Genomic DNA, 15294 nt, shown 5'->3' with positions numbered 1-15294 from the left:
TTGCATCAGAATGGGAGCCTTTTTTAGTCATATCTGTCAAAAGGTTTTACAATAGTGGAATAATTCAAGATTCATTTTCTGTAGTAATTGGTACAACCCAAAAACCGCATCAGCGCTTTCTGATTCTCAGGCCGGTCGCATTAAAGTATGGCCCGGACCTTTTCGGGGTCCATATGAAAACCCGAGTCAGAAAGCAGGTATCCTAAAAACAGTAGCTCCTGGACATCAAATACACATTTTTGCCAATTTGGCATACAATTTATTCTCCTGAAGGATCGACAACACCTGTCTCACGTGATCCTGATGGGTCTCCAAATCGGGTGAGTAAATTAGTATATCATCAAGGTAAATAACAATGAACCTTCCCACTAAATGATGGAAAATATCATTGACAAATCGCTGAAAGACCGCTGGCGCATTAGTTAAACCAAAGGGCATGACAAGATTCTCGAAATTACCTTCGGGTGTATTGAAGGCCGTTTTCCACCCATCCCCTTCCTTAATTCTGATCAGATTATAAGCTCCTCTTAAATCCAGCTTGGAGAACACCTTGGCTCCGACAATTTGATCAAATAGATCAGAAATCAAAAGGAAGGGGATATGGATCACGGACCGTAATGAGATTCAATTCCCGGAAATCTAAACACGGTCTAAGTGATCCGTCTTTCTTTTTTACGAGAAAGAAGCCAGCGTCCACAGGGGACTTAGATGGCCTAATATGTCGCTTTGCCAAACTCTCTGCAATATACTTCGGCATAGCTTCTCTTTCGGGTTGGGAAAGGTTGTATAGTCGAGATTTTGGCAGTTTAGGATTGACCGGACAATCATATTCTCGATGGGGAGGCAGCTCCTGAGCTCCACCCTCCGACAATACGTCCGCAAACAAAATCAGAGAAAAACTGAGGTAGGACTGTAGTTGACACCCCTGAGATAGAAGCACAAAGACAGTTGTCCGAAAAAAATTCACTCCAGCTACTGATTTGTCTTGTTTGCCAGTCAATAGTAGGGTTATGCTTTATCAACCACGGTAAACCCAGAACCATCGAAGCAGGCAAGCCCTTCAAAACAAAACAAGAAATGGACTCAACATGTGAATCACCCACCCTTAACAGAATGTCATATGAGTAAGACTCTTGTGAGAGAGGGGATGAATCAATAGCAAACACTGGTATCTCTTTATCTAAAGTGTAAGTTCTAAAACCAAGATTTTGGAGGAACTGAAAATCAATAAGGTTTATCCCCGCACCACTGTCAACAAATACCTCAAAATCAAAATTCTAGTACCCATGGAGTCTAGTGCACTCATGGCAGGCAGGAGGAAACGGGTATTGCAGGGAGAATGCATATTTGCTTGCTCAGACTCTCCATTCACACTACCAAGAGTCAGGGAAGTCTTTTTTGTCTCTTTATGTGAATACCTCCATAATTTTTCATTACCGCTTTGAGGTTTAACAAAAGGACATGCACATACAAAATGACTTTCTTTTCCACAGAAGAAACAGCTTATTCAGGCCATCTCGAATGAATCTAGATACTCATGAAAAGCAAGGGCATCTTTCAACCTCTCAGATAGCCCCTGACAAAACTGACTCCGGAGTGCATGATCATTCCACCCCAAGTCAGTTGCCCATCTTCTAAAATTCTGCACAATACGACTCCGCAGTACGTTCTCCCTGTAACAAACTGCGCAGCTTAGATTCAGCCATAGAGACGCGGTCTGGGTCATCATAAATCAAGCCCAAGGCTCTAAAAAATTAATCCACCGACCGGAGGGATGGTGAAGCGGTTGGCAGAGAAAAAGCCCAGGACTGTGTGTCCCCTTTGAGCAGAGATATAATGATCCCCACTCTTTGATTCTCGTCACCAGATGACATCGGCCGCAGACGAAAATACAACCTGCAGGACTCCCTGAACCGTATAAAGTCATCACCACCCCCTGAGAACCTATCAGGGAGAGCGACTTTAGGCTCTAAGCAGACCCGATTTCCTCCAACAGCGCCAGACGCCAGAGCATTCTGATACCGTGCAACAGAACTGCGGAGATCAGCAACCTCCAGCAAAAATCCCTGCATGCGATCAACCAAGGCATCCATAGCCTCCATTTCACAAACAGCAGGGATATGACAGTTTTTGGGCAGGTTATAATGTCATGGTAGGTAGGTAAGCAGGGAAATACCAAACACAGGAAAACAAACAGAACAAACGACTAGGCCCAAAAGCTAGGGAGAAAAGGGTCACCTCTTAGCGATCCCTAAAAGCTTTCCCTAAACTGCTGTGCCCATGTGCATACCCTTAGGGTGGACATGCACATGCCCTCGTGCCTAAATCTGAACACCCTAGGCAAACCCTAAGCAGCAGGGAAAAGGGAAGAGGCAACCTGCTTCTTCAAACCAGGAAGAAGCAAGCGTCTCCCTAGAGGCCTAGACAAAAACACAAAAAGGGAAATGAAGGAGAGGACTTATCTTAAGCAGAGCTGGAGCAGACGATCCACCACAAATCAAGAGCTCCTAGGAAAGAACTATAACCCGCACAGGCTACTGGGGGGAAGGAGGGATAAATAGCCTCAGTAACAATGAAACCCAGTACACCTGAGGGAAGTTTGATCCAGCTCAAACCCAAATCAAAACAAACCAAGAAGTCAGACATGTGCAGCCAGTCAGAGATCTCCGCACATTCACAGGGCAAGGCGTGACACAAGGCCAATAAGATAATGGGTTGCATCAAAAGGTGTATAGATGCCCGTGATGAGAACATAGTCCTGCCACTTTACAAATCACTATTCAGACCACACATGGAGTACTGTGTACAGTTCTGGGCTCCTGTGAAGAAGACCGACATAGCAGAGCTGGAGAGGGTTCAGAGGAGGGCTACTAAAGTAATAACTGGAATGGGTGGACTACAGTACCCTGAACGATTATCAAAATAAGGGTTATTCACTTTAGAAAAAAGACGATTAAGGGGTGATCTAATAACTATGTATAAATATATCAGGGGTCAGTACAGAGATCTCTTCCATCATCTATTTATCCCCAGGACTGTGACTGTGACGAGGGGACATCCTATGTGTCTGGAGGAAAGAAGGTTTGTACACAAACATAGAAGAGGATTCTTTACGGTAAGAGCAGTGAGACTATGGAGCTCTCTGCCTGAGGAGGTGGTGATGGTGAGTACAATAAAGGAATTCAAGAGGGGCCTGGATGTATTTCTGGAGCGTAATAATATTACAGGTTATAGTTATTAGATTTCTGGAGAAGGGTCTTTGATCCAGGGAGTTATCCTGATTGGAGTCTAAAATGAGGTTTTTTTTCCCTTCCTCTGGATCAACTTGCATAATAACAGACTGAACTGGATGGACAAATGTCTTTTTTCCGCCTTACAAACTATGTAAATATGACAGAGATATATATTTTTTTGCCTTCCTGAATAAAATCTGCAGGATAACAGGCTGAACCAGAAGGATGGATGCCTTTTTTCAGCCTTATAAATTACTTCACTTGTTACTTATAATTTAGTAACACAGTAACAGTTGGAAAATATTGTCAAATTTATATATGCATAACAGTATCAAGGATGCAGGTAGTACTGTCTCTTTCCTCTCCTTCCCTTGTCAATTGTAAGCCCTAGCAGGCAGTGCCCTCTTCTCCTTTTAAGTTAGTTATTGCATACCTATTGTACCTGTTTTTGTTTTATATCATGTATGTATTACATGGTTTTGGCTTTGACCGCTATGTATGAATGGTCTGCTCCACCTGCCAGCAGCTACCCGGTGAAAGCAAGATAGTTTCCATTTCACCCACAGTAGGTTATCTAATTAAGGTTCCTGATAGTTTGATAGCGCTTATCAGAGAGGCTATTCCCTGTGGTGATGGGGTGTTGCAGAACAAGTTCGGCAGGTATTGGTAGCTAGTGTCAAGTCTGGCAGTAGGTGCCTGGTTTGCTGGACAGGTAAGTTGTGTCCCATCAGTTTCTCTACAAGAAAGAAGCCAAGGTCCAGAGTAATATCACCTGCACTGAATCCTTCAGTACTGGAATACACTGGTGAGAAGAGAGGGGAGTTCGTGAGGAAGCCCAGTGACCTTACTGTCCATCTATGACAGTTACATCCCTGAACTTCTCCCAGCGTGTTATTTGCAGGAAACTTGATGTATATAATAATAGTCAACTCACGTTCTTGTCAGTAACAGTATTAGTGATTCGTATCTAGTGCTTACTAAAGTTTTTTTGCAAGCTCCATGTTTCCATACCTAATTTACTAATATATATATATATATTCTATCTCTATCTTAGTTATCACCTTAAGGATTCCTTTATCTTCAAGCACCATCTGGAGTCCATTCTTGAAAACTCTAGGTCCCAGGAGAAGAATGTCGAAAAGGTAAATATAGCTTTTGGTTGCTATCTGTCACAAAAAAAAAGCAAAGTTTAAAAAGTCAATAACGAGGTCTTAAGTAGTATAGTGTTCACCTGAAAAAAAATAACACAGCAATCCCATAAAAGTCAAATTAAACAAACTTAAAAAGGACCTTTCACCACTCCTAACATGCATGTTTTAATAACTTCATACATTCCCTATGTGATAATGATTTTGGAACATCTATTCTTATGGCTCTATGTTGTGCCATTCCAGTGTTTTATATCTTCTAGAAGTTATGAATGAATTACTAGCAGTCTGCAATAAGGGTGCAGTGGGGTGGTAAACAGTTGGGGGTGTGTCCCTGCACAGACTCACTCTATCCAATCAGTGCTGCCATTTTCAGTCTGTGCAGGTACACCCCCCAACTTGTTACCTCCTCTCTGTACCCTTACTGCAGACTGCTAGTAACTCATTCATAACTTCTAGCAGAAATAACTCATGAACGGCACAACATAGAGCCATAAGAATAGATGCTCCAGAATTGTTATTGTATGGGGAATGCATGAAGCTATTAAAACAGGCATGTCAGGAGAGGTGAAAGGTCCTCTTTAAAACCCCTTAGTGAACTTTTTACTCACGTAAACAAAGTTTTTTTTTAGCTAAACAGCTGGCTTTAATCAATCGTTACATGTACCCAAAATGGTGCATTAAAAACTATAACTTGTCCTGCAAAAAATAAGACCACATACAAGTACATTAATGAAAAAACAAAAAAGTTCTAGCTCTTGGAATGCGATTTTTAAAAAATGTGTGTGGTCACTAAGGGGTTAAAGTCAATCCTGACAATAGCTATATAAATGGACCCTGTAACCATTCTTGGCATTCTCCTTCTAATTACAATTTTGTAGTCCCCATTCCTATGATTGCTGTGCTATTCCTTTACTATTCTTTCTACAAGTTATGAAGGAATTGCCAGCAGTTTGCAATAAAGGTTCACAAGGGTCACCAGTTGGCAGTCAGTCCTTGCACAGTCTGACTCTATCCAGTCCGTGAAGCCAGTGTCAGACTGTGCAGGGACTCACTCCCAACTGGTAACACCCATATGGACTTTCCCTGCAAAGAGCTAGCAATTAATTCATAACTTCTAGCAGGAATAATAAAGATAATGATTAAACATAGAGCCATAAGAATAGATGCTCCAGAATTGTTATTACGTGGGGATTGAAAATAGTTACTAAAACAGACATGTCAGGGGAGGGGGCATGTCCTCTTTAACCGCCTCCGGACCGCCTAATGCACGGATGCGTCCTGGAGGCGGTCGATTCATTCCTCCTGGACGCATCCGTGCGTCATCTCGCGAGACGCGAGATTTCCTGTGAGCGCGCGCGTTCACAGGATCGGAAGGTAAGCGAGTGGACCTGCAGCCTGCCAGCGGCGATCGTTCGCTGGCAGGCTGTAGATGCGATTTTTTTAACCCCTAAAAGGTATATTAGAGGCTGTTTTGATAACAGCGTCTAATATACCTGCTACCTGGTCCTCTGGTGGTTCCTTTTGCTTGGATCGACCACCAGAGGACACAGGCAGCTCTGTAATAAGTAGCACCAAGCACCACTACACTACACCCCCCCTGTCACTTATTAACCCCTGATCACCCCATATAGACTCCCTGATCACCCCCTGTCATTGATCACCCCCCTGTCATTGATCACCCCCCTGTAAGGCTCCATTCAGACGTCCGTATGTGTTTTGCGGATCCACGCATCCATGGATCGGATCCGCAAAACACATACGGACGTCTGAATGGAGACTTACAGGGGGGTGATCAATGACAGGGGGGTGATCACCCCATATAGACTCCCTGATCACCCCCCTGTCATTGATCACTCACCTGTAAGGCTCCATTCAGACATTTTTTTGGCACAAGTTAGCGGAAATTGATTTATTTTATTTTGTGTCAAAAAATAAAATCTCACATGAACTCACCATACCCCTCACGGAATCCAAATGCGTAATTTTTTTTTGACATTTATATTCCAGACTTCTTCTCACTCTTTAGGGCCCCTAAAATGCCAGGGCAGTATAAATACCCCACATGTGACCCCATTTCGGAAAGAAGACACCCCAAGGTATTCCGTGAGGGGCATATTGAGTCCATGAAAGATTGAAATTTTTGTCCCAAGTTAGCGGAAAGGGAGACTTTGTGAGAAAAAACAAAAAAAAATAAATTTCCGCTAACTTGTGCCATGGCTCCAGATGGTGACCAAAACGGTCGCCAATGCGCCTTAAAATTTGCAGATGGCGACAAGACTTTTTAGTCTTGTCGCCATTTGCGACTGTACCGCCACGATCCTGTGCAGCCTAAGTTCAATCTCTTCACTAGCACACGGCACAGTGGAGAAGGAAGGAGTCCCTCCCTCGCCACTGTGACGCGGCCGCCACTACCACCAATGGGGAGATAGCGGAGAGGAGGAGGGGAGGAGCTGTCGCCACTGCGCCACCAATGAATGTAAAACATAAGTATAGGCAGCGGTATCACAGACCCGGCACCCGGCCTCAATAACAGGGCATGCGATCCGCGGCCATTAACCCCTCAGGTGCCCCAGATCGCATGCCCTGTTATTGAGGCCGGGTCTGTGATACCGCTGCAGACAATTGTATAAAGGAGCCAAAGGACCTTTCATGGGTCCAAAGAATATGAACTTAGTAGCAGGCTGCATAGAGAGGCGCCCAGGGATCTAAGTGCACTTACTATTATTCCTGGGCGCCGCTCCGTTCGTCCGCTGTGGCCCCCGGTATTTTCAACATTCAGAGCAAGGAGGAGGAGATGCCAGTGTCTCTCCGTCTCCATAACAGCAGCGCTGTCCAATCACAGCGCAGAACTCAGAGCCAGGGAGTTTTTTTCCTCCCTGGCTGTGAGCTCTGCGCTCTGATTGGACAGCGCTGCTGTCATGGAGACGGAGACACACTGGCGTCTCCTCCTCCTTGCTCTGAATGTTGAAAATACCGGGGGCCACAGCGGACGAACGGAGCGGCGCCCAGGAATAATAGTAAGTGCACTTAGATCCCTGGGCGCCTCTCTATGCAGCCTGCTACTAAGTTCATATTCTTTGGACCCACGAAAGGTCCTCTTTAATTACATTCATTGGTGGTGCAGTGCGCCCCCCCAAAGCCTCGCCCCCCCCTATTATCACTGGCCACAAGTCCCCCCCCCCCCCATTATCACTGGCCACAAGTCCCCCCCCCCTATTATCACTGGCCACAAGGCCCCCCCCCCCCCATTATCACTGGCCACAAGGCCCCCCCCCCCATTATCACTGGCCACAAGTCGTTGTCCCCCCCCCCCCCCATTATCACTGGCCACAAGTCTGTCCCCCCCCATTATCACTGGCCACAAGTCCGCCCCCCCCCCATTATCACTGGCCACAAGTCCGCCCCCCCCCCCATTATCACTGGCCACAAGTCTGTCCCCCCCCCCCCCCCATTGTTATATGGTGGCCACAGGGTCCCATCCCCTTCATTGGTGGCAGTGGCAGATTACACTGCTGGTGCTCAGATCGTTACCATGGCAGCCAGGACGCTACTGAAGCCCGGGCTGCCATGTTCAGCTCCCTGCTGCTGTGTGCACAGAGCCCAGGGCAGCAGGGACAGTGTGAGATCCTATTCACCCTGATAGAGATCTATCAGGGTGAATAGCACAAGGGATGAAAAGATCCAGGTTCTAGTCCCTAAGGGAAGAAATGGTTATTAAATAAAAAAAAAGTAAAAAAAAACACCAAGATACTAAAAGTTTAAATGGCCCCCTTCCCAGTTTTACATATAAAATTTACAAACAATAAAGAATAAACATATTACATATCGCCACGTCCCAAAAAGTGTGAGCTAATAAAATATAAAAAAATATTTCCGCTCGGTGAAGGCCGTAACAGATAAAAAAAACCTCTAAACCACGCAATTCGCCATTTTTAGTCACCTTGTCCCCCAGAAGATGTCCCTGGATGTGAGAGGCATGTGGTGCTGTTTTCTCCTATATATAGTGCTGGCTCATTACTGTGACCTGCGTCTTATCCTCTCAAAGTTCTTTTTTTTTAAATGATATGCATTTTAAATTTGGCGACTAAAAAATGTAATTTGGCTCCTAAATTTTTTAGTTTAGGAGCCAATGGCTCCTGGTCATTTTTTTTTGTCTGGAGCACTGTGTGCCAAAATTTTTTTTTTTATATGAACTCGCCATGCCCCTCATTGAATACCTTGGGGTGTCTTCTTTCCAAAATGGGGTCACATGTGGGGTATTTATACTGCCCTGGCATTTTAGGGGCCCTAAAGCGTGAGAAGAAGTCTGGGATCCAAATGTCTAAAAATGCCCTCCTAAAAGGAATTTGGGCCCCTTTGCGCATCTAGGCTGCAAATAAGTGTCAAACATGTGGTATCGCCGTACTCAGGAGAAGTTGGGCAATGTGTTTTGGGGTGTCATTTTACATATACCCATGCTGGGTGAGATAAATATCTTGGTCAAATGCCAACTTTGTATAAAAAAATGGGAAAAGTTGTCTTTTGCCAAGATATTTCTCTCACCCAGCAAGGGTATATGTAAAATGACACCCCAAAACACATTGCCCTACTTCTTCTGAGTACGGCGATACCAGATGTGTGACACTTTTTTGTAGCCTAGGTGGGCAAAGGGGCCCACATTCCAAAGAGCACCTTTAGGATTTCACAGGGCATTTTTTACAGATTTTGATTTCAAACTACTTCTCACGCATTAGGGCCCCTAAAATGCCAGGGCAGTATAACTACCCCACAAGTGACCCCATTTTGGAAAGAAGACACCCCAAGGTATTCCGTGAGGGGCATGGCGAGTACCTAGCATTTTTTATTTTTTGTCACGTTAGCGGAAAATGATGATTTTTTTTTTTTCCTTACAAAGTCTCATATTCCACTAACTTGTGACAAAAAATAAAAACTTCCATGAACTCACTATGCCCATCACGAAATACCTTGGGGTGTCTTCTTTCCAAAATGGGGTCACTTGTGGGGTAGTTATACTGCCCTGGCATTTTAGGGGCCCAAATGTGTGCAAAGTAGTTTGAAATCAAAATCTGTAAAAAATGGCCGGTGAAATCCGAAAGGTGCTCTTTGGAATGTGGGCCCCTTTGCCCACCTAGGCTGCAAAAAAGTGTCACATCTGGTATCGCCGTACTCAGGAGAAGTAGGGCAATGTGTTTTGGTGTGTCATTTTACATATACCCATGCTGGGTGAGAGAAATATCTTGGCAAAAGACAACTTTTCCCATTTTTTTTATACAAAGTTGGCATTTGACCAAGATATTTATCTCACCCAGCATGGGTATATGTAAAATGACACCCCAAAACACATTGCCCAACTTCTCCTGAGTACGGCGATACCAGATGTGTGACACTTTTTTGCAGCCTAGGTGGGCAAAGGGGCCCACATTCCAAAGAGCACCTTTCGGATTTCACCGGCCATTTTTTACAGATTTTGATTTCAAACTACTTTGCACGTATTTGGGCCCCTAAAATGCCAGGGCAGTATAACTACCCCACAAGTGACCCCATTTTGGAAAGAAGACACCCCAAGGTATTTCATGATGGGCATAGTGAGTTCATGGAAGTTTTTATTTTTTGTCACAAGTTAGTGGAATATGAGACTTTGTAAGGAAAAAAAAATATAATAATAATTCATCATTTTCTGCTAACTTGTGACAAAAAATAAAAAGTTCTATGAACTCACTATGCCCATCAGCGAATACCTTAGGGTGTACTTTCCGAAATGGGGTCATTTGTAGGGTTTTTCTACTGTCTGGGCATTGTAGAACCTCAGGAAACATGACAGGTGCTCAGAAAGTCAGAGCTGCTTCAAAAAGCGGAAATTCACATTTTTGTACCATAGTTTGTAAACGCTATAACTTTTACCCAAACCATTTTTTTTTTTACCCAAACATTTTTTTTTATCAAAGACATGTAGAACAATAAATTTAGAGAAAAATTTATATATGGATGTCGTCTTTTTTAAAAATTTTACAACTGAAAGTGAAAAATGTCATTTTTTTGCAACAAAAAAAAAAAATCGGTAAATTTCGATTAATAACTTAAAAAAAGTAAAAATGTCAGCAGCAATGAAATACCACCAAATGAAAGCTCTATTAGTGAGAAGAAAAGGAGGTAAAATTCATTTGGGTGGTAAGTTGCATGACCGAGCAATAAACGGTGAAAGTAGTGTAGTGCAGAAGTGTAAAAACTGGCCTGGTCATTAAGGGTTTAAGCTAGGGGGGCTGAAGTGGTTAAAGGGAACCTATCATCACATTGCCCATATGCAACTAATGATGATGCTATTTGTCCCGCTGCAGCAAAGTTTATTGCATTGCTTTTTAAAACACTCAACCTCAGCATTTTGATCCAAGACCACTCAAAAACATACCTTTCTATATTTAAATGTGGCTCATGCGGTCATCGGGGTGTCTTTTTTTTTTTGGGGAGGAAAATAAGAAAAGGTGTGCTTTTGGTGGGTTTGGAACTAATGGTGGTCTGTGGATGGCACTATTACTGGGGATCTGTGGATGACGGACACTGTTATGGGGGGGATCTGTGGATGACAGACACTGTTATGGGGGGGATCGTGGATGACAGACACTGTTATGGGGGGGTCTGTGGATGACGGACACTGTTATGGGGGGGTCTGTGGATGACGGACACTGTTATGGGGGGGGTCTGTGGATGACGGACACTGTTATGGGGGGGTCTGTGGATGACGGACACTGTTATGGGGGGGTCTGTGGATGACGGACACTGTTATGGGGGGGATCTGTGGATGACGGACACTGTTATGGGGGGATCTGTGGATGACGGACACTGTTATGGGGGGGATCTGTGGCTGGCACTGTTACAGGGTTGATCTGTGGCTGGCACTGTTACAAGGGGATCTGTGGCTGGCACTGTTACAGGAGGGATCTGTGGCTGGCACTGTTACAGGGGGGGGATCTGTGGCTGGCACTGATATATGTGCCACCCACAGACCCCCCACCCCATAACAGTGCCATCCACAGACCCCCCCCTAGCCCATAACAGTGCCATCCACAGACCCCCACCCCTAGCCCATAACAGTGCTATCCACAGACCCCCACCCCTTAACTGTGCCATCCACAGACCCCCACCCCTTAACTGTGCCATCCACAGTATTATCCACAGATCCCCCCCCCCCCCCGCCGCCTCAGTATACAAATATAAAATGTCTTATTCAATAAAAAGTTATTACACATGCCCCCCCCCCCCCAACTCCTAATAGTACCGTACATCCTAATAGCTTCTGTACAATGTCGGCAGGCAGTCCGGGTGGACGGCACGTCACTCACTGTCGTCACTTGCCTGCGCCGCCTACTTCATTCATAAAGTAGGCGGCGCAGGAACGTGACATCAGGGAGTTACGCTGCCGCCCGCCCGGCCTGCCTGCCAGCATTGTACAGAAGCTATTAGGATGTACAGTACTATTAGGAGTTGGGGGGCATGTGTAATAACTTTTAATTGAATAAGACATTTTATATTTGTGCAGCACTTGAGCGGCGGGGTGGGGCTATAGTACAGTGACTTTTTCACTGTACTATAGTACAGTGACTTATTGTCGGCCCCCAGCTCCTCCTCCCAGTCCCTCCCCGCTCGCTCGTACAATCCGTACATCGCAGATTGCGATATTAAAATGTCAGCATTCGCCCCATAAGTCGCAGGGGCATTTCCCCCCCATTTTTTGGGGGGAAAAAGTTCGTCTTATGGGGCGAAAAATACGGTATGTTTTATTGTTTTCAATAAAATAAAATATTACATACAAGAATATGCATTGTGTTGCTTTCTTTGTTTCCAATCTAATCTTGCATGATCCTTAAAGTCCCATTAAAAGTGGAACACAAGGAAAAGAAAAACAACGTTACAATATAATGAACTTGACCAAATTAAATAATAACAAAGGGAAAAAGAAGAGATAAATAAAAAGGTGACAAGTAGTATGCTCGACATTACATCACAAAGGTAATGAGACTTTGTTGAATTGAGAGTGAAGCTAATTATGCCACTTAGCCTTAAACTTGACTAATTTATTGGAGACTGAGGCGTTAATCACCTCATAGAGACAATTGTTGTTAACAGAGTTCACAATTTCCATTAACGGATGGGGGGGGTTTCCAGTAGTGGACAATTTTCGTTCTGGTTGCTATGATGATATGAATTATGACTGTTCGGAAAGAATCTGGAAAGGAATCCAAATTAATAGAAAGTAGGCTTTGCGTCATTGATAGGGAAATGTGAGATTCGCATATTTGGGTTAGAATTATGTTAACTGAGTTCCAAACGGGTTTGATTTCCCTGCAGTCCCACCATATGTGCTCCATATCCGCTTCTGCTGATGAACATCTCCAACAGACATGGGAAGATGAAGGGTACATTTTAGATAATCTATGAGGAGTATAATGCCATCTGTAGAGAATTTTCCAGATGGTTAACGCATTTGAAGGAGGCACACATGAAGGAGAACACAGATTCCCATTGCTCAGAGGATACACTAAATTTTGATGCCGTTTCCCATTTTCGAAGTAATAGAGACACTAGCGAGTCCAATCTCTGTCATGAAATAATAACTGAGAGACAAGGCTTTAAGATTAACTAACGGGTTTCGTAACAACTTCATAGTTTGGGAGATAACAACAGTCTCGGGAAAACTCAACCCAGACAAGAAATATCAAATTTGTCAATATTAAAAAAATTCCCTTTCAGGGATGTTGAATCTCAGGCATAAACCCGTAAATGAGTTCAAAGTATCGATTCCCAGGTCAATCCAATTACGAATATGCAAGTCTGAGATGCATTTTCCCATGACGGCTAAAAGGATCTCGGAAAGGCAGACGTTGATAAAGCTCAATTTAGTTGACAGTAAGGTCTATATTTCAAGTGCAGCTTGGATTGTAGGGGGAACCTCAAGGGCATAGGCGTTCTTCTGTAAGGACCTGAAGTAGAAAAATACCTGGGGGTCTGTCACACCCATTAGGTAGTACTCAATAGAGATCCAGTGTTTGTTGGGATTGTTTAACCAAAGAAATCTCAATTGTTCAAAAATACAAGCTCTATAGTATCTAATAATGGATGTCTGGGGTCAGTTGGGGCACCGAGTTGTTATCTTTGAGATTATATAACTCAGAGTAATAATCGACTAACGTGTTGGATATACCTTGGGGATTAATAATATTTTCTTTGCGAGAATTGTAAATAAACGGTAGTTTTTTTCTGTTGAGGGCGGCTTTAATTTTATTGGCCTGAAGTGCAACACTCCGCCTATGGAAAGGGATAGCGCGACAGTCGGGACCGTAAGCAATGGTAGTGCAATTACTCTACTTATGGAAGGTGGAATGCATACGGCAAGTACTTAAGCCAGTGGTACTGTATCCCAAAGTAGTGCAATTACTCCGCCCATGGAAGGGGGCAATGCATACGACAAGTTCTGCTGGCCACCGTAGACGCAATCCTGGGAGATTGCTTCGGATTCATGTCAGGGTCTGAATCAGTGATTCCCCCCCCCCCGCTTAGACTGAACCTCTCCGGGGAGGGAGGGTGTGTCTGAGCATGACCCAGGGATGAAGGGTGGGGGTGCGGAGATATTCGAGGAGAAAGATGTCCTGCTGTGGTCCGCTTGCGCATAGGTCTACCCCTCAGAATCTCGCCCCTGGCAGTTGCGGACTGCACAGGTGGGGACTTATCAACCAAACTACCCAGGGGGTGGAGTGGGAAGTTCCAGAGGTCCTCCATTGGATTGCGCAGGTGGAGAATTATCAACCACCCGGGAGGGTGGATTGGGAATGTCAGAGGTCCTTATTGAATTGCACAGGTGGAGAATTATCAACCAAACGATCCAGAAAGGTGGATTGGGAAGTCAGAGGTCATGTATTGAATTGCGCCGGTGGAGAATTATCGACCAAACGACCCAGGAGAGTGGTTAGGGAATGTCAGAGATCCTCCATGATTGTGCAGGTGGAGGATTGTCAGCCAACGGCCCCGGAGGATGTATTGGGAATCCTTCAAGGTTCCCTGTATTGCGCAGGTGCATGCAGAAGTATCAACCAAGTGGCCGTGTAGGGCGGATTGGAACTATGAGAGGTCCTCCTGTGACCGGGACAGGTACAGGCCCAGTCTGGTACCGCACGGTTATGAAGGGTTACTTCTTGAATAGTAAGTAACTGCACTGTCTATCTAACCCCTTGATGACCCGGCGCCGGCCTAAAAGAAATGGCTGGCCAGGAAGGGTTAAAAGTGCCTACGACCAGGGACGGTGCTCAGCTGGCTTCTGGGGGAGGGGAACAGCTAGGCGGGAAGAATTCACGCCAGCCCGCCGCCCCCCTGCCCCCCACACCACAGGATGACCGGGGCCTAAGTTTAACACACGGCCGACCGGGAACACTGCCAGACGGCTGGGGGAAAAGGGGGCCTGGAGCGGAGCAGATCTTCCGCGCGCATCGCCCCCACCGGCCGGGGGTGCCCGCCCCCGGGAGGAAACAGACACTGCCTCTGGATCCGGGTCGGGCAGAGGTAGCCACCCCCGCAGCCGGAGTCCCCCATGCTGTAAAAAAGCTCTGCGGCGCACGAGGAGTCTGCGATATGGTCTTGTCCGCCATTAACCCTTTCAGAGCGGCGCGCTTGGCGCCCGCTCCCGAAAGAGGCGGAATATGGAGCTGGATAGCGGGGAGCTGGAGCCGCTGCGCTCCTCTCTCTCCCGCTGAGTGAGTCGTGATTCTCCCTAGAGGCCATATTAACCACCTATGAGCCGTAGCCGTTGGCTTAGAGGGGGAGTAAGAGGGACTGTTTTAGGGGTCTTGGCTACAATAAATAAGGGCCCCTGGCAGCCTTGTGCCTTGCTGTGTCCCCCTCAGTTAACCCATGAGGGCACCAGG

General features: G+C 45.4%; 1 protein-coding gene across 1 annotated transcript in view; it reads right to left on the bottom strand.

The window, feature by feature from the left end:
- The window catches only part of EXD1 (exonuclease 3'-5' domain containing 1), a 104496-nt gene that overhangs the window by 28097 nt on the left and 61105 nt on the right, over positions 1–15294 (bottom strand). Inside the window, exon 6 of the mRNA XM_040411815.1 lies at positions 4295–4399. Coding sequence (XP_040267749.1) covers positions 4295–4399 — 105 coding nt within the window. The remainder of the gene's footprint in view (positions 1–4294; positions 4400–15294) is intronic.

Source organism: Bufo bufo, chromosome 11 (assembly GCF_905171765.1).
Source record: "Bufo bufo chromosome 11, aBufBuf1.1, whole genome shotgun sequence".
Lineage (NCBI taxonomy): Eukaryota > Metazoa > Chordata > Amphibia > Anura > Bufonidae > Bufo > Bufo bufo.
This window is presented reverse-complemented; position numbering and strand designations above follow the sequence as displayed.